The sequence below is a fragment of the Paramormyrops kingsleyae genome, chromosome 13 (genome assembly GCF_048594095.1).
Source record: "Paramormyrops kingsleyae isolate MSU_618 chromosome 13, PKINGS_0.4, whole genome shotgun sequence".
Taxonomy (NCBI): Eukaryota; Metazoa; Chordata; class Actinopteri; order Osteoglossiformes; family Mormyridae; genus Paramormyrops; species Paramormyrops kingsleyae.
This window is the reverse complement of record NC_132809.1, coordinates 20,031,603-20,051,842: the sequence shown is the minus strand read 5'-3', so window position 1 is coordinate 20,051,842 and position 20,240 is coordinate 20,031,603. Positions and strand designations below refer to the sequence as shown.

Sequence of the window (20,240 nt, the reverse complement as noted above, 5' to 3'; positions counted from 1 at the left end):
ACCTGAAAAGTATTTGACAGATCTTTTTTAACCTTTGCTGACACGCAGTAAGGGTGAAAATCTAGACCTGATCAAATTTTGAGACAAATCGCACCAAAATTGAAGCAGCGCCACACAGTGACGGTTGTTTGCATGGATGCTAACAACTTAATTTTGATAGTTACCTAACTAAAATCATTGTTAAAGCAAGAGCAGTTTATATCTTGTTGACAAAAAAAAATCACGTATCTGACAACAATCCACATAAGTTCATGTAAAACATTAGACCGTTGAATGACAACTGTATAAAGTGTGTCACATTACGTTGTTTTAGATTTATTTTGTGCAGTGGTTTATAATATTTTTATTTCATCCATCTTTCAGCCACTTATCCAGTACGGGATCACCAGGGGTGCTTTTCCACCACATCAGGTACTATACTTTGGGTACTTTCAGAGAGTACCAAAAGTACGGTACTTCAAGGTGTTGGTTTTCCACTGGCGAAAAAACTGGAACCGGTGTTGAATGACATCACAACGTGAAGCAGGGTATTTTGTACTGAATTTGAAAAATGGTATTTTATATTATATTATAGGGCTGGACGATGTGTGATATTAATACTAACATTGCACGTTATGCACATGCAATTCTCATATCACTAGTTTGCTAGATTAAGATCGGGGAGTTTAAGTTTCACAAAAACTTTTTTTACCTGTCATAGAAAAAAAACTTAGCTTTGCAATTTTTAATTATCATTTCTTTTTATGGATTATGTAATATACAGCTGTAGAAAAAATTAAGAGACCTCTATATTTTTAAACAAATTTGCATTCTTAATTGTGGTTTTACTGGCAGTAGGCTATACTGAGCAGCAGGTTGCATATAAGGTTCAAAATTTCTAAGACAGCAGTACACAAGAATAAGGTGAAGCAGGAGACACTGGGAACGACCAGAAACCAGAAAGGGCAGAAGCGACTTTCTAATGCCAGAGTTGACTGTTTACTTATCCAACAGTTTCTCATGAATGGTAGGATTACATCAAGTGACCTTCGAAAGGGATGAGAAACATTAAGTGCAGGTGTGAAGTGCACCGCTAGGGCAGGTCATATCAGACTATTAGAAACAAGACTGAAGTCCCATAAAGCAAGGAAGAAGCCGTTCATCAGTGAGAAGCAGGAAAGAGCCAGGCTGCGGTTTGCAACGTCCTACTCAGAGACACACACTCATAAATTGAGAAATGAGTACAACAAAAAATTGTGCTGTGGTCTCCTAATTTTTTAAAAGGCTGTATGTTTGAAAATCAGTTTAAAGTTTACCTCCACTGCTTATGCATGAGCGCTACATGTGTTCTCTGAGACGATCAGGAATTTCATCCTGGCAGTTTAAAGCACTCCTAGGTGGGTTTGTGAGAAATTTCTGAACTGTATTTTACTTTATTAATACTCCAGTATTTTTTCCAACAAAATCCCGTTGCTATATTTACAACAAAATATGCATGCTGTCCTAGTCCATTAAACAATACGTTAAAATATATTAATCTTTTTTTGTATCTGTCTTTCCAACCAGACAGGCTATCGTTCCCCATTCCTAAGCTATTTGCCTAACCAATCAACAAAAATTGTGTTTTAGGTCCCACCCCAAAGTACCAAAGAAGTACCCAGCATGGTTGTATTATAAAATAGGCTTTGTGTTAATGATTTTGCCCAACTGTAGGCTTATGTAGGTGTTATAAGCATGTTTAAGGTAGGCTAGGCTAGGGTATGATGTTTGTTAGGTTATGTGTATTGTATTAAAAAGCATTTACGGCTTAAGATATTTAAGTTTATCAGAGCGTAACCCCATCATAACCTGGGGAGTATTTGTATATGTTGAGGCTCATTAACCAATGGATACTGATTGACACAAATACACCATCAAAGTCCATTAGCCAACAGACACTGAATGACACTAATATACATCAAAGGCTCATTAGCCAACAGGCATTGAATAACACTATATAAATTATGAAAGACTTGATGTTGGAGTTTACCGCATCAAATTGGAAATGACTATAATTATAATCCAGCTCAGACACTCACTGCAAAAAAAATTATCATTACACCAAAAATGTTGGCTTTCCACAGAACCTGTCTAAATGGCTTAAAATGGCAGTACAAAATTGCTGAAACAGACGGAACCTGGGTCTTCCTCAATTTCGGATTAAAAAGCTGCCTTCATTTTGTGTATTTTCATCGGGTAATCTTTGAATAGCATTTTTCATTTTGTTGTCAATCTCGTTGGATGCTCGTTTATGATGAAGCCTGAAAAAGGAATATATCTGAATATCAATATAAAGCAAAGAGGAAGGAGGGTCTGCGGGCCCAGTTACATCTGACAGACCCGACACATCCCAATAGGAGACATTTCAAAGGGCTTTGCATTTATATGTGCCCCTCGACTCGTTACCCAGCGGTCATACGGAGCTCAGACTAATAACGGCATTTTGCTGTCTCCTCTCGCTTTCTCTCTGTCTAGCAGTTGAAAATGGGGGGGATCTACCTGTTTGGTCGAGCCCCTGGAATGTGACCGCACGGGACAGAGAGGCCACGCTGGCACTTATAGAGCATTATGGGTCAGCGGACATCCAGGGTTTGCTAAACAATAGGAGCACCAAAACCAAACAGGTGTTTGAGATCATAGCAGGCCAGATGGCGGTGCAAGGCTTTCTCATCAGTGGGGATGCCTGGAAAGCAGGCGAGCGCTGCTTCCAGAAGTGGCGCAACATGGAGCGGACATACAAGGACTATGTCCTGGCCCGGCGCAAAACTGACACTGGCCGGCGGAAGCAGCCCGAGTTTTTTGAGCAGTTCCACGCCCTCATGAGCCAGCGGCTGAGCTCGAAGCTCGCAACAGTGGCGGCCAGCTCACTCCCTCGGGGAGCCGCATCCCAATCCAGCATAACTGATGGATCTCCTACCCCCACCACCCCCCTGTATACCATAGTGGTCCCGGCCAGTAACTCCATCACAGTCGGCATCCCTTCCAACGCAGGCTCCGAAGCAGAGAACTATGTGCAGGCAGGTACAACAGAGACTCATTTGGGTAGGAAATGGACAAAGGACAGGGTCCCACAGACCAAACTCCTCCAGTCACATGGGCAGAAGGACAGTGAGGCAGAGCGGCGTGTCCAAAAGACAAAGAGGAGATCTTTGTTGGGTGAAAGCAAAGGTAGGTCTGTCATTGGAATGCATTAACTTCTGATTAAGGCTATCCCGCTGGGTTTCAGGTCTCAGCCATGAAAGTTCCTTTCCCTAAGTAGTTTTCTACACTTGCTCTGAATGCAAAGTTAAGTCCTTGGAACATTTCATGCCAGCTGAACATTTTTTAACTTCTTTATGGTAATTTCTCAACCAGGTATTATCTGTATGTTAGATGTTAGTATGTTCATCATGGACCTCCATCTGAGATGATGTAGGCCAGGGGTCTCCAACCCCAGTCCTGGAAGGCCCAAGCCCAGCACAGCTTAGTGCTCTACCTGTTCCACTAAACCTGATTCAACTGAAGAAATGGGTGGTAATTAGCAGAGAAATAGAATCAGGTGTGTTAAATGAGAGGAAACCCAATGATGTGCGGGCCTGGGGCCCTCCAGGACTGCAGTTGGACCTCTGATGTAGACTGGCATAATTGTCTAATTTGTGTTCTCATTCTTGTTAAACAAAGTCACAGCAAGGTGCAGCATGATGATGAATAGTTGTGTTGTGGTTAAATTCATATTTGTATTGTGAATGAAAAATATTACAAAACATTTTGGTCGTCAATGACATCCCTCCATCACTCTGACTTCTAGTGCTAAGGAGGGGCCATTTTTATTGGTTAAACTATTATTTCAAATGGAAACAGGCATAGCGTAGCATAGCGTCGAGCTCTCGTACTTTGATATAAAACAACCACCCTTGGTTTTCAGAGGTTAACCATTATTTTTCTGTTTGTCCAGCTATTGAAAATGGCATGGTTCTACCCGTGTGGTCAGACCGTAAGGTCAGCAACCAGGACATGGAGGCCACTGAAGCTCTGGTGCAGCTTTATGGGTCTCCGGAGATCCAGGGCTTGATTAAGGAGAACAAAACGAGGACCAAGAAGATTTTTGAGATCATCGCCAGTCACATGGAGGAACAGGGCTTTACCATTGGCGATGGGCCCAAAAGAGCTGGGGAGAGATGCTTCCAGAAGTGGAGAAACCTGCTGCGGGCGTACAAGGAATATGTTTCTCATCCCATGAAGCCTGACACCGCCAAGAGGAAGCCGCCCCCTTGCTTTGAACAGCTCCACAGCCTTGTAGGCCACAGGCTGGGTCTTCAGTTACCAGCCGCCAATGACTTCCCCACCCCTGACGGGGGAGATGATGCAGAGGTGGAAGGTGCCTGCCAGCCCATGCTCAACATAGTGGAGATCCCCGACAGCCCCCCGAACAGGGTTAGCCTCCCATCTGCCACCTCCTCCCACACTGGGGAAGGTTTTGCCAGAGGTCAAAAGCGGAGGAGGCTCAGCGATGTAGCCAGGCTGCTTCAGGAGTACAGGGAGGATGCTAGGAGGAGGGAGCGCGAGAGAGAAAAGAAGACAGAGGAGAACTTTCAACAGCTCCTCAGCATCTTGCACCAACAGCATACCGAGAGGATGACCATGATGAGGGACCTGATTAATGCTGTCAAGAAGACATAAATCCCACCTGCTTATGGGTTTACGCTCCCATTTTATACAGATTGTTTTTTTGTTTTTTTTTTATTCTTCATAAATAAACTACTTGGTTGTGCGTCATATATGCCAGGGCACCATAATGATAGAGAGCTCAGCCTCCTCGGTCACACAGCCCATCTGACTATCTGTGAGGCTGTGAGTCACCAGGAACTGCCCAGTGAAAAGCAGCTCACATTACAGGATTCCTTCATGCCAGTGCAGTCAGCTTGCAGATTTGCACATTACCCAAAATTGTTCCTGGGAGATGTCTGTGCTGAGGACTGAGTGGGATTGGCATCTCCACAGGCTAAACTGCCATGAGCTAGAGTGGAATGCTGTTTGTTCTTGGAATCATTGTCATGGAGTTTTTAATGATGTTGTTCAGGAAGGACTGTGTCTTACTTGTGCACTTAGAGCCTGTGGTATCATGTCCTTGTTTATTTTGGGGCATTTGTAGGATGCTTATAGCTTAGTGTTATGTGAAGAAGACTCCTTGTATTTGTTAGAGAGAGCTAGATTCCACCAATTCTGTACGAGTAGTATATCTGCATGAATAAACCTGTAGATTTGTGTTACAGCCACTAAAGTTTCCATTGTGTGAAGTTTATTTGTACGCAAAGTCAAGACAGACCCAGAAACCAGGAGTTTCTTACTGTGACTGTGGGAAGTCATGTAACATGTAAGGAATGAGGAAACAGGCCTTAATAGAGCATTCTTGGTGCAACGTAGGCACAAAAAATCTTAATAGCATTCATATATGTATGAACATTAGGCATCCATAAGAGAGAATTATTATATTTAAAAAAGAAATTACAGTAGTTAAGTAAGGAACACAGGCAATCTCTAAACTTTCAAAACGACTTACAATCACTTGATTTCTTGATACTGCCCATGTCAAATAATTTGGTTGTTGAGGTTGATATGTGGGAATCCAGCTGTTATCATTGTGTGATTAGTTCTTCATTCCCTGGTCTCAGAAGGGATGTAAGAGAAGTGATTTTCACTGAGTGTGTTGTCCTGCACCCTGTGTGTTTTCTGCAACCCCCTGTCTCTTGATTTTCCCCACACTCAATAAACACCGATGGAGCCACATTCCTGTTCAAAGCATCCACTGCAATCACATGTCTTCAGTAGACCGAAAGCCTGGTCTGCAGCTACTTTCACTGCACTTGGGACCTCAGGTGAGACTCTTGCCTAGGCAGGCACTAATATGCTCTCTCACTCTATTTCATTGGAAGAATTTCACGTCGGTTCTGAAATCTGACTGACAGCCCTCTTTCTCTAGTTTAACATTGTTCTTACCCTTCAAGTATATATTCATTTTTTTAATGTCTGCTATCTTGAGAAACTCCAATCTCTGTTTCAAGTCAGTCACGAAAGAATTTGACCGTGTTTAATGTCGTAATTCTACTACATCAGTAGTACAATGGGTTTGTCCCACAGGCTTTCTGCATGTTTAGGTTACGTATAATATGGGTTGGATAGTGAGGATACGCAAAAGGCCTCAGAACAGTATGTTGATACCAAAAGACGTGAAATATTCTGAAGTACAATTCTCAGTTATATAAGGTGGGTCATTTTTTTCTTACAGATTTGTTCTGTCCAGCCCTGCAGGAGGGCTCCTGGAAGGAGGAAAATGGGGAAGACCAACGCAAACTCACAGTGAAGACGAGCTTTGACCACATGTTGTACCTAAAGTTCTGTTATCAGTTTGAACTGATCACTCACCCTCCCCCATTGGTTTGTTTCATTAAACAGCAGATTACTTATTGGTTGATGGACATTGATTATAAAATAAGAATCAGCTATAAAATCAGAATCTTTCTGAAAACGGTGTTTTATTGACTGTGGGGAAATCAGTCAAAAGCAATTGTCTGAAATTCCATTGCAATAAAGATTTTATTTTGCTGTTATTTCTGAAGTGATTAATTTTTATTTTATTATTTATTTTCTACACTGAGTTCTGACTGTTAGTTATAACTGTTGATCACCACTGTCCTGTTGCCCCAAAAGATTTAAGTGTGGTTAAAATCTATAAAATACAACTGCGTTTTGGGTTGCACTACATTGTTTAATTGCATTTTTCTGAATTAAACTTTTGCCTGTGCATGTGTGTGTCATATATAATATGAAAAGGGGTTTTATTTGCTCATGAAAAAGCCTTCTGGAGAATTTGTACTCCCCTAATACATGATAATGCATTCTTAATGGCTTACGGAGGCAAGCCTTTTCACCTCTCCTGGACCTGACATGACTGTCAGACACTATGGCTTTCATCTTTAATCTATATGTCGCACAGCACAATAGCATCTCAACATTTTTTTTATGTTCCGGTTTTAAAATAGACCCTATAATTTAGTTATGTATTCTTGGAGTCCAGCAAACCAGGCAGATCGCATTAAAAATCTGTTTTTAATATTTATTATAATGTAATTGAATTCAAAACTACCTTTGCGACAAGCAGAATAAGAACATGATTCCTTTAAAGAGGAGTCTTTTCTTCCACGTATCCCCATTACATTTCTTAATATTTAATAATCATGCCTGGGGCTTCCACCAGAGCTGACTGCACTGCACCAGTGTTTCTTACTGGTGCTGAAGAGAATGCTCCTGATTGTATGTGATCTTTTTTCTCCACATTTGTCCTTCAGGTATGTAATCAAGGGTTTTCATTCACTATTTTATTCTTTAATTTAAAAATCATTTTCCCATACATTTCCTTGGGAACGTGGGTTTATAGAATGTAAATGGTCTGGGCTTAATTGCTGGGGGTCCTTCAGCGTTCGTTCTGCTGAGCCTGACGGTACATGTCCTGCCTGCATTCATATCGGTGAGCTGTGTTCGTTACTTTCTGCTGCTGTGCTGCAGGTCGGCCGGGCGCAAAGAAATGTGAGGGGCCTCCCCAGCGAGAGACGAAGGGGCCAGTGCTCAGATCAGCGCTGCACGGGAGGCGAACCCTCAGCAGGCAGGCCAACGAGGAGGGTGACTCCCAGCTGCAGACTAAGAAGAAGAAGATCGACCTCATTTTTAAAGATGTTTTGGAAGCATCGCTAGAAGACTCCAAAAACATAGACAGTCCACTGAACAGCACTTTTCCCTTAAGGCGAACCAGGGGGCAGCATGCCTCCAGCCTCCACCCCAAAAGCTTGTCGACCCAAACCTCACCCTTCCCGAAAGAGCAGGAGTACAAGCCGCCGGGGCCTGCTGCCAGCCCGGAAGGGGTGGAGGGTGATTTGGGTCCAAGCTGTATCAAGCTGGAGGGCCAGAATGATGGTCCCAGCTTGCCCTGCGAGGGGCCCTCCACCTCGTTTTGTCCAAACTGTGTGAAGCTGAAGAGGAGGATTAAGGAGCTGGAGGCAGAGCTGGAGCGCCTGAGGGCCGGCCCTCAGGCGGAGCCTGTGAGTCACGTCCCCCCCCAGCCTGAACCGCCTCTGCTCGATGAGCAACAAGGTAGGTCCTGGATGGATGTCCGGAACCCCAACCCTTATAACTCTAGGACTGGTGCATCTATGAAAGAAGTAGCCTTTGTTCTGAATCAAATTGCTCTGGATCTTTTATCCTCTTTTTCATCTGATTTTAGCATTTTTCTTTATTCATTTTGTCTCCACCCACATATTCCTTTAAAATGTTAATGGTAACCAACTGCATGATTTCAACCAAAGTTTGTGCTCAAACTTTTTAATGGACAAGTAATGGAAATGGTAGAATTGTCGGGATTTAGCTTCAGGACATGAAACAGTGGAGTTGTGGCTTATAGGCTCCTTGGTGCACCCTGGAACGATGCTCCTCCAATCATCACTGTTTATATGGCCCCATGCTTCAGACGTAGTGCGTCTACTCAAGGTTTTGATTGGTTTGCGCCTGCTGGGAGTTTGTGTCTCTGATCTTCTGTATTTCCATTTGAACTGCACGCTAATGTTACTAGCTACTGTCAGTATGCATTAAAGCACTGAAAAACTGTGTTTGGTATTTATTTAGCCGCTCGTCAACATTAAGGAGGTGTTAAATTGTTGCTTTGGTTATGGCCGACATGAACTGATTCAAATCTAAAATAATAAAAAGATGTTTGCCATCTCCCTGTCCACCATAATGTACATGCCAGTCAGTTTGGGGGTAAACTTTAAGAATTCTCTTAACTCTCTGGAGTCTGAGGCCTCTCACCCACTTTCAAGGTAGTCTGCCAAGCCCTGACATTTTTAAATATTTCACTTATTCAAAAAACATTTATCCCAATGTGCTACTAATGCTTTTACTCAATTGAAACTCAGCACTAATAATCTGCGACCACTTAGAATGTCGTTATTCTGAATTTTTTTGTTAAGATAAACTTTAATTGTCAGAAACTTTCTCCTTAGCAGAAAACAACCCTTTTAATATTTGAAACTCAAACTTACTGTCTTTGTGTCAAATATGTAAATTAGTGTTTTGTCTCAGATCTGAGATGCAAACTGGGGACAGTTTACTCAGAAGCATTACTTAAGTTAGGCCATGTTTTCCCATTCATTCAAAAAAGAAAGAAAAATCAAAACAATTACAGAAATAAGAGTTTTGTTGATTTATGGATGCAAATGAATGCTAATTGAGCCTCGGCAAATTGCTTTCCTTCTGCAAATGTTTGTGTTTGTTAGCACTGGCATGCTAGCACTGAAACGGTCTTTATGTTCTTTTCTTATCTAGTGGCAGAAGCCATGACCCCGATCCCAGTAACACTAGATGATGATGACCAAGATATGGATTCTGCTGATGAGTCCATCACTGCCGATCTCATGGCGACCGCAGAAGAGTCCTCCAAGCTGATGGCCGGGCCAGGCAGACGGATACGCCGTTTCAAGCAGGAGTGGCTGAAGAAATTCTGGTTCCTGCGCTACTCGCCCACACTCAACGAAATGTGGTGTCACGTCTGTCGCCAGTACACTGTCCAGTCGTCCCGCACCTCAGCCTTCATTATTGGCTCCAAGCAGTTCAAGATTCATACCATAAAGCTGCATAGCCAGAGCAACCTGCACAAGAAGTGTCTGCAGCTGTACAAGCTGCGCATGCACCCAGAGAAGACTGAGGAAATGTGCAGAAACATGACGCTGCTCTTCAATGCTGCTTACCATCTGGCCCTGGAGGGCCGGCCTTTCTCCGACCTCCGACCCCTGGCTGAACTGCTCAAAAAGTGCGAACTCAAGGTGGTGGATCAGTACATGAATGAGGGTGACTGTCAGATCCTTATCCACCATATCGCCCGGGCACTGAAGGAAGACCTAGCCGAGAAGATCCGCCTGTCCCCCTTCCTCAGTGTCATCATGGATGGTCAGAACAATGACCTGCTGACAGACACAGTGGCTGTCTATGTACAGTTCATCACTAGTGATGGTCCTCCTGCTACAGAGTTTCTCTCTGTGCAGGGTCTCAGCTGTTCTACAGCAGACGGGTATCTCCAGGCTATAGACCGGGCATTTGCTGTGCTAGGCCTGAGGCTGCAGGATATGTTGATAATTGGCTTTGGTGTTGATGGATCCAGTATCTCTTCTGGAATGAGAGCAAACATCTACATTTCTATGAGAAGGACCTTCCCTTGGGTGTTTTGTTTGCCAGTGATGATCCATCGACCACACCTAGAGGTGCTGGATGCCATCAGTGGCAAAGAGCTCTCCTGCTTGGAGGATTTAGAGAACAATCTTAAACAACTGCTCAGCTTCTATCGCTACTCCCCGCGCATGATGTCTGAGCTTCGGGCTACCGCGCCAACTCTCTCAGAGGAGACAGAATTTCTTGGTGACATACGAGCCATCCGTTGGATCATTGGAGAGCCTAATGTTTTAAATGCCCTTATCAAGGACTACCTAGAGGTAGTGGCGCACCTTAAGGAGGTTAGCAGCCAGACTCAGAGAGCCGACGCAGCAGCTATCGCCTTGGCTCTCCTGCAGTTCCTTATGGACTACCAATCCATCAAACTCATCTACTTCCTCCTGGACATCATAGCTGTCCTCTCACGCCTGGCATTTATTTTTCAAGGGGAATATCTTCTAGTCTCCCAGGTGGATGCAAAGATTGAGGAGGCCATTCAGGAAATAGGGCGGCTCGTGGACTCCCCGGGGGAATATCTGCAGGAGTTTGAGGAGAACTTCAGGGAGAGCTTCAATGGTGTTGACCTGAAGAACCTGCGAGTGGCTGAGTCCAAGTTCCAGTCCATCCGAGAAAAGATCTGTCAGAAGAGCCAAGGTATCTTAGCTCAGCGCTTCGATGCACGTAGCCGCTTAGTTGTTAAAGCTTGCCAGGTCCTGGACCTAGCCACTTGGCCACGCAACAGGGATGACCTTCGAGTCTATGGTGAGGAAGAGATCTTGCTCATCTTTGACCACCTGGAGGCCGTCCCTTTAGCAGACCGAGAGGTTGCCTATGACAAGGCAGATGAGAGGGGCAGCTTAGTGGTTGAGTGGAGGGACCTCAAGGCAGATTACTACAGCATGAATGGCTTCAAGGAGGTTGCTGGTCACATCTGCCGATACAAGCAGCGCTTTCCCCTTCTGAACCGGATAGTGCAGATTGTCCGGGTCCTGCCTACCTCTACGGCCTGCTGTGACAAGGGGAGGGTGTCTCTGCAGAAGGTGAGGAGGAACAATCGCTCGCGGCTCACACTGGACCAAGTGAATGACCTGCTGTTGCTAGCTGTCAATGGGCCACCTATCGCCAATTTTGACAGCAAGCGCTCACTGGATAGCTGGTTTGAGGAGAAGTCGGGGAACAGCTACTCACTGTCCACAGAGATGTTGAGCAGGATGTCAGCATCTGACCAGAAGTCTCTTCTGCATGGCATAGATACAAACACAGAGTTTTATCCAGACATGTGACTGGAAGTATAGAACCACTTAGTCCAAAAAGCCATCCCACAGAGGTGTCACATGACCCCAAGATTATTTTGTTGCTGCTAAGATATGATTATCTTGTGTTATGAGTGAAAACCAGTTAGTAAAGTTCTGTGTTAGTGTGTAGTTTATGCAAAAGTTACAAACACAAATATTCAGATATATAAATGTTTATTTATGTATTTACACTGCAGATATTATACCTGCTCAAAGGAAATTCATTTATCTATGAATCGTAGAAGAATGAAGGTATTTTAACTTTTTCAGAGCAGATTTTTAAAGATATAGATTTTTATATAAAAACATTGTATATTCAATTATGAGATGCACCCTTTATAAAATGGATCACAGTAGTAAAAGCTGATAGTAAATTTAAACTCAGCTGAGGTCGGGGCGAGGGGGGGGGGTGTCAAAGCCTTGTTTTGTAACTCTCAACCAGCCAAGTATCTACCAATATAATGAAAATGTACTTCAGTGACTAAGTGACCACTTCAAAGTTGGATCTCACATCCTGCCTAAACAATAAGTAAGCTTTTTTGGTCAATATTGAGCAGGTGTTTGATTAAGCTCATAACAATTTAACAGATGTGGCATGTGGCACTAATGAATTTGCCACGTCAGTGTCAAGCATGGTCTTCATAACCACTTGCACACTTATTTACTTTTTAGTGAGTTATATATGTTGAAACACTCAGACATTTTGAGAAATTGCACTTTGAGTAAGGCTGGTCAAACTAGGAGTGATTGTTATCCAGTCTGGAAAAAAAATGCTACAGTCCCGACTGTCGGGGCACAACAGTTTTTTTTTAATTGTATTTGTTACCAAAAGATGTGGCTAAATAAGCAAGATATGGTGCCACATTAAGGTATAAATCAACCAAGGAATGTCTCTTGTGGTTGTCAAAGTAATATCTGGTGTGTGGTACTGTTAAATGTCTCATTTTTAAGTTTCGTAATCATGCTGCATTTGTTTATGCTCAAGCAATGTTTAAAAGCCATATGGGGTTGTACACGTTCCTGTAACTCATTCAGAATGTTAAATCTGTGCTGAAAATTGGTGTATATGCAGCCTGTTCTTATTGTATATATAACATATATACAATATATTATATAATATATACAATATAGTATATATATATAATTTGCTTTACATTTGTTTTTGATAAGCCTTCGATATCGTGATAGTACTCTTAATGGTAAGCAATTACTTGTATAACAGTCGATAGGCTCAATCTGATAATCACCTTCCAATGTAATATTTATAGAAAGATTTCCTCTCACTGATATGCTGGATAAAAATACTTTTTTTCGTATGTGATCAGTTTTGCTCACCATTCCATTTAGTTTACACACCGTCTTCCCATTATATTTGGTGGTGTGATATCAGGCCACAGCTGAGACCAACATGAGCCAAGTAATGGAAATTATTGTGCCTGCTATTCCTTGGTCGTTGTAATACAGACTGCAACTAAGATAGGATTGAGATTACAAGGATACAGTGTGTGTTTAGGAGGGATGTAACGGTGCACAGAATTCACAGTTCAGTACAAACGTTCACGTTTTTGTGCAGTTTTGGTGCAGAAAACAGAATTTGTTTTGAAATTATTTATTATAAAAATTGCACACAACACACAATTAGGAACAGCTGCAATCCGAAGGCAATGTGCCTGTCAACATGTCTATAACAAAAAAGATGCTTATTTTCACTTCGGAAAAACAAATATTTTAAAATAAAAATTTAAAAAACTATAATATCATAACCATAAGGAACTAAATCACACGTTCTCTACTACAGAGTATGGCCACATATCTGTAGTGATAAATACCTTACAGCTGTTTATCAGCAAAGTCAGAATTTCCTCAAAAAAGTGCATAAGTGCCACAGGAAGACTCACTTGCTCCGGTCATACATGTACACTAGATGATGTCGTCTTAGATGAGTTAGATGAGCATGTTTGCTTGTGTTTCCAGCAACACATCCGAGTTTGGGATAACAAAACCAACAGACAGTCTTGAGTGTAAGGGTCCGCAAAGCAAGATTTCTCTGTTAGCTAGGTTAACTTAAGCTAGAAGTCATGATTGTCCAACATGAGTTTAAGTATGGACTAATCCTATTGGACAATCATGATTTCTAGCTTAAGTTAACCCAGCTAACAGAGAAATCTTGCTTTGTGGGACACCCCCTTCGTCTTATCAACTACTTTCACTCTGGAGTTGCTGAAATTGATTGGGAAACCTAGGGTGACCGCGTAATCCATCTACCACCCAGCAGAGCTTAGGTGCAGCCCTAATTTAACACACCTGCTACAGATATTCAGACCCATCAGAAGTATTATATTATTAGAGCCAGCTATGCTCTGCTGGATGGTAGAGCTCCAGAAACTGCAAAGAGCACTGCAGCGATAATGCATGTCAATGAGGACACTTTGAGGTAGGATAGAATTAATAAACTACCATTTCAATTAAAAGGATTTCACTTAAGCACTGAGTTCCTGCTGTGTGTAGATTAGTCAGTCTCCAATAGTCTTGCATGTGTCACTAAAATGTTACTTAATGTGAAACAAATCGATGACTCTATAAATCAAGAAAACAAACTAGTTAGAGCACAAGAAGGACTGAACTATTTAGCCATGTATAGGGACCTTTCATTTTTAAAGTAGTTTGTAAAACCTGAAGTAGCTCAAAGTGTCCTCCCTGACATGGATAATATGGTCTCTCTAGGGAAACCCAAATGTTCCCAAATGTTCCCAGCATTAGCAATAACCAACTCACAGCCACTATTATCATAATGTTGTGGAACATGTACTGTACTTGTGAGTCTGGTTCTGCCCATGTCAATAAGTGTATTCATTCCGTTTATTGTGCAGAAAATGATGTAACAAACTGTACATGATGAATGCATGTACCGTTACAACCCTAATATTAAGTCAAAATTACACATTCAGATAAAATGTAGCTGCATACAATCTATGAAAAAAATGAAATAACTTATCTTTTAGCCTATTATTATCTAGGCAGAGGGTGGGGAGCAGCCCTAATGACAGCTCCATGTGGTATTATATGAGAGGCCCTGTTTTCAAAGAACTGATAAAATGTTAGCATTTCATTACTCGTAACCTAAATTGGGTGTTGGGAGGCTGTTTTGAGAGAGAAAAAAAAATCAGCTCATGCATATTCACTTTGCAGATAAAGCTAACTTTGCTTAATCGGCATAACTTTTTGTAGGGTATCTTCCCTAAAGTTTTGTCATACTCTGTATGGTCATTAACTTTTAAGCTGTGACCAAGAATGCTTCTATGTTATTTCTGCATGGCTGAGATAATAGTTTGTGGTTTGTCAAGCCCAGAATCCTCCTATAGTCTTTTTTTATACTTCTAATTTAATTAAGTAGGGATTTTTGAGAATTGGTCTAACTTTGAGAATGCACTTAAACATGCAGCGATGCAGTCAGCTTCCAAGTCTGTAATTGAGCCTCTGTATGAGCTACGTATGTATGTATGCATGCGGGGTTCAGTGGGAATCTCCAAGCAAACAATTTTATTTGCCAGTGGCTGGATTCACTGTAATGTTACGATAGAACTGAGAAGAGTTGATCTGATAAGTATAGCCAAGAAATATTTAGTAAAGTGTATTGTACATGCGTACATGGAGAAAAACACGTATGCTGTACCTGCCTCTAGAGATTTTAATGACAATTTTTATAATAAATATTGTGTGTGCATGGGAAATAAATGTTTGATATTTAGTAGCAGGGACAAGTCATTAAATGTCAAGCTTTTTATGCCAAGATTTAAAGCTAAATGATGAAATGTATTCTCTAGATACCATCCAAAGGCATATTTATTCACATTTCCTCCTCTCCATGATGGTTTTTGCTAAATAAATACATTCATTTTCTTTGGCAATTGCAAGGTTTGTCTGAAGCGTGTTAAACCATGGCGTGTTAAACGTGGTGGCATTCTTTAAAGGTCAATTTTTAATAAATACGTTAATTTAGAAAGAAAATAGAAAACGAAAAAAGGTTAATAAAGAGGTTCAGCACGTACAAAACCTATGTTGTTTTGTCCCTGAAAACAATACAGTAGGTTGGTGTGGTGTTTGTAGAGGCCAAGGAGAAAAAAATAAGTATGTTTTTGGATGAAGAGTCAGTCACCTCACAGTGAGGTACGCATTAGCAATGAATAAGCTCACCTTTTTATAGGGAGTATCTAAAAAAATGCTATGCTCAGTCACTTTGCTTTGCTTATTCAGTAAAGAATACAAATCCTTTTGAATCAATGGTATATTTGGTTTTGTTGGGACTGTTTCATTTTTTATTTTAGTGTAATGAAAATATACTCTTAATCGAATTTTATCAAGTGCACAAGTTACTCCAAGCTTTGTCATTTTGAATGCTAATGTCAATAAGTATTCTTTCTGTTGTAACCAGGTTTTGTCTATGTTAAGTGGTATATATCTGCTTGTAATGTCTATATTGTAGATGCATTTATAGTTTATTGGTTTTGTTACAGTGTTTTTACCCTGTCTTACTCCTCTGTGAAAATTGTCAAGGCCATTTTGCAAGTTTATCCTGTCTGTGACCCTGTATTACACCTAAGTTGCTAAAGAAAAAGATAATGGATGAAATTGCAATTCAGTGCTAAACTTCATCAACCTCCTCTTCTTGAATTCGCTTTAACTTTCTTATTTGATACCTTTTAAGAAGTGAGCTTCTCGAACCAAACATATATTCCAAAATGGAGGCACTTTTACTGACAAAATAGAGATAATATCATAAATGCATAAGTTGTATTGGTTATTGTACAATGACATATGAAAATAATTATGTTCGTTTTAATGTTGACTGGGCCTGACTTGGCATGTCTGTAAGGAACTTTTTAGCTGTGAATGGTTCAAACTTTTTTCTGCACTTATTTTCTTGTTTTGTAGAGGGAGTATGTGGGATATTGAAAATATGTACACAAATTTCTATGCTACATTTCAATAGTACCTGTTTGAAATACAAAAATATTTAACACTGGAGAAATATTAAGCTATATATAAGATATAAACAAACACATGTATGATACATAAACCTACTCAAAGTTACAGTGTTACGTTATCTCTATCAAACAAATATTAATAAAACTTGATACGTTTTGTATTATACGTTTTCTCTTTTGTTTTTGTATCCTGGGGGGGGGGGGGGGTGAGGTCAAATTAGCTCAAATTCATTCTGTTCATCTGATCCATATTCCAGATAATTATAAAGTATAAAATAATTATAAAAGGTTGGCTCCAATTTGCTGTGAGGTTCTGTAAACACACCTACTAGAGACCAAGACGTTTTCTATTATGTGCTGACAGGTAAGATGTATTGCACAGCTAAGGTCCATCTGTGGTTTGGTGTCTGTATAGGTCTTACAGCTCCTTCCTGTTTGTGTTTGCTGCTCATATATTTGCTCTCTTTCATAACCATCAGCGTCTCGCTGCCATTTCTGGCCTATAATCCCAGCTAGAGCACACAGACTTAAACAGTGTCAGATATCATTTATATCTATATATCAGACATCACTGATGGCTACTCAACTAAATGGTGGGCTCTGTGACATGGCGTCTTTGTAAAGTTCTGGCACAATGACTTTAGTACATGAAGACGGAGGAAAATAAAAATTGTGCTAAGCTGGAGTCATTGCTGCTATTCAGAGAAACTCGGGCACAGAGAGCTGGTAGCCTCTTCCCTCTTTTATAGATTTCCTTAGCAGATGAATTTCCTTCATTCCAACAATAGCAATAGCAAAGGATACCTGAAACCTTTTAATTAACACCCCACAACCATGAAGAGTATAAGCCATTAGATGGATGGATGGATGGATGGATGGATGATCTCAGATGCCGAAGTAATCAAAGAATTTAGATGCAATTTGGTTGTTTGCCAAGCCATTATCTTGTTGAACTATTCTCTCTTTTCTGTTCCTGCATAATTAAAACATTAATGGTCAAGTGCCAATGGCCTACATTATTTCTAAGTCGTAAGTCAAACATCCTACATCAAACATACTACACTTCAAATTTAGTGGGAAATACTCCCTGCACTGATGTGTTTTATGAAACCTCTGAGACATCTAATTTATTGCAAAAGTAGAATTATAGCCCCAGAAATGAGTATTCACTTATCTTACTGGATTGACTTGACTCCAGAGAGACACTGTACATTAATTGCACCGACTTAACCCTGGAGTGACACTGTATGCTAACTGTATTGACTTAACCTTGGAGTCACACTATACATTAACTTGATTGGCTTAACCCCGGAGTGACACTGTACATTAACTGGATAGACTTAACCGTGAAGTGACTCTGTACATCACATGTCTCAAACTCAACGCCGCGGGCCACATCTGACCCGGCGTACAATTATACCCGGCACGCAAGATCATCTTATATATCTTTTCTTTAATGGCCCAGTGATGTGACGGGCTGATAACACACAAACTACAAATCCCATAATGCAGCACAATTATATTATGATAGGCTACCTGCGATCATTCCCGCTTCAATTACATCAGATCAATCAAGCATCTGTTGATGTACACAACCCTAATTTAAAGTCAAAGCTATCACCTAACAATGGCCAAGAGAAAAGTTGATTCTGAAAGCAGAGCCTTTCAAAACTGGTGGGAGGCTGAGTATATGCATACTGACATTGCCGGTAAACCCGTGTGTCTTGTTTGTGGAGCTAATGTGGCTGAGAGAGAATCTCCACGACACAGAACCTAACCCCAAACATAAACAAACTTGTTGCCAAGAAAAGATGCCAAGCATCCAGCTCTGACAGAATGACATAAGAGCAAAGAAAATGGAATGTTTTGATTTGTTATTATTTTAACTTTCATTTAAAAGCACAATTTTTATTTATATTTTCAGGTTTTTTGCAGCATATTCATATTTTGAATTTGTATAATTTTCAGAGGAGATATTTTTAGGCAAAATATTTTAAGTTTATTGATTTTGGAATATGGAATTCATATTGTAATAGTGGGTCACTGAGCCATGCTCTCAATAATGATACAGCAGAGATGTTCAGGGTTCAATCACCAGATGGCGTTTATTACACCCGTACCACGCAGACTACACACACCCGCACTGCCCACCGTGCTCATCGCCCCACTTACTCCTAACAAACACAGTGGGCACATGCACACATACACACACACACACACACACTACGTACACGATGAACATTAACTACCACACAGCACATTTATAACAGCACGTGGGATTACTGAGAACTATTTACCATCTGGCATCAGTCCAACATGCTTCGCTGCCCGCTGATACCTCTGCGCTACAATATTTATGTTCAAAAAACGTTTAGTTTTAGTCTGTTCAATAAATATAATTTATCCTGTTCGGCCCGCGACCTAAAGTGTGCTTTGAGTTTTGGCCCCCTGCGCGATTGAGTTTGACACCCCTGCTGTACATTATCTGGATTGACTTAAATCCCAGAATGACCCTGTACATTAACTGGATTGACTTACCTCTGGAGTGACACTGTAAATTAACTGGATTGACTTACCTCTGGAGTGACACTGTAAATTAACTGGATTGACTTACCTCTGGAGTGACACTGTAAATTAACTGGATTGACTTACCTCTGGAGTGACACTGTAAATTAACTGGATTGACTTACCTCTGGAGTGACACTGTAAATGAACTGGATTGACTTAATTACCTCTGGAGTGACACTGTAAATGAACTGGATTGACTTACCTCTGGAGTGACACTGTAAATTAACTGGATTGACTTAAACCCAAAGTGGCACTGAACATTAACTGCATTGACTAAACCCCAGAGGGACGCTGCATATTAACTGGATTAACTTAACCCTGGAGTTACACTTAACATTAGATGGATAGACCTAACCCCAGATTGACACTGAATATAAACTAGAATGATTTAACCACGGACTGACTTTAACCCCAGAATAACACTGTACTGGATTGACTTAAACTTGGAGTGACACTGAACATAAAGCGGATTAATTTAACCCCAGAGTGGTACTGCACATTAACTGGATTGACTTAAACCCCAGAGTGACACTGTAAATTAACTGGATTGACTTACCTCTGGAGTGACACTGTAAATTAACTGGATTGACTTACCTCTGGAGTGACACTGTAAATTAACTGGATTGACTTACCTCTGGAGTGACACTGTAAATTAACTGGATTGACTTACCTCTGGAGTGACACTGTAAATGAACTGGATTGACTTAATTACCTCTGGAGTGACACTGTAAATGAACTGGATTGATTTACCTCTGGAGTGACACTGTAAATTAACTGGATTGACTTAAACCCAAAGTGGCACTGAACATTAACTGCATTGACTAAACCCCAGAGGGACGCTGCATATTAACTGGATTAACTTAACCCTGGAGTTACACTTAACATTAGATGGATAGACCTAACCCCAGATTGACACTGAATATAAACTAGAATGATTTAACCACGGACTGACTTTAACCCCAGAATAACACTGTACTGGATTGACTTAAACTTGGAGTGACACTGAACATAAAGCGGATTAATTTAACCCCAGAGTGGTACTGCACATTAACTGGATTGACTTAAACCCCAGAGTGACACTGTACATTAACTGGATTGACTTAGCTTTGCCTTGCTAATGGCTGGTCCCTCTCCTTATCAATAG

At 41.0% G+C, this 20,240-nt stretch overlaps 2 protein-coding genes across 3 annotated transcripts in view; both read left to right on the top strand.

The window, feature by feature from the left end:
- prdm11 (PR domain containing 11) overlaps positions 1 to 16,694 on the top strand; it is a 36,392-nt gene extending 19,698 nt beyond the window's left edge. Inside the window, exons 7-8 of one of the 2 annotated variants that reach the window (XM_023817121.2) lie at positions 7,561 to 8,142; positions 9,370 to 16,694. In XM_023817121.2, the coding sequence (XP_023672889.1) occupies positions 7,561 to 8,142; positions 9,370 to 11,531 (2,744 nt within the window). In that variant the 3' untranslated portion in view covers positions 11,532 to 16,694. The remainder of the gene's footprint in view (positions 1 to 7,560; positions 8,143 to 9,369) is intronic. The other variant, XM_023817122.2, reaches the window with a different exon arrangement.
- Positions 535 to 6,426, top strand: LOC111846683 (uncharacterized). The gene is made up of 2 exons (XM_023817123.2): positions 535 to 3,186; positions 3,953 to 6,426. Exons 1-2 carry the CDS (start codon positions 2,667 to 2,669, stop codon positions 4,675 to 4,677), a joined length of 1,245 nt encoding a protein of 414 aa, XP_023672891.1. The 5' UTR covers positions 535 to 2,666; the 3' UTR covers positions 4,678 to 6,426.
- Positions 16,695 to 20,240: the final 3,546 nt, after the last annotated feature.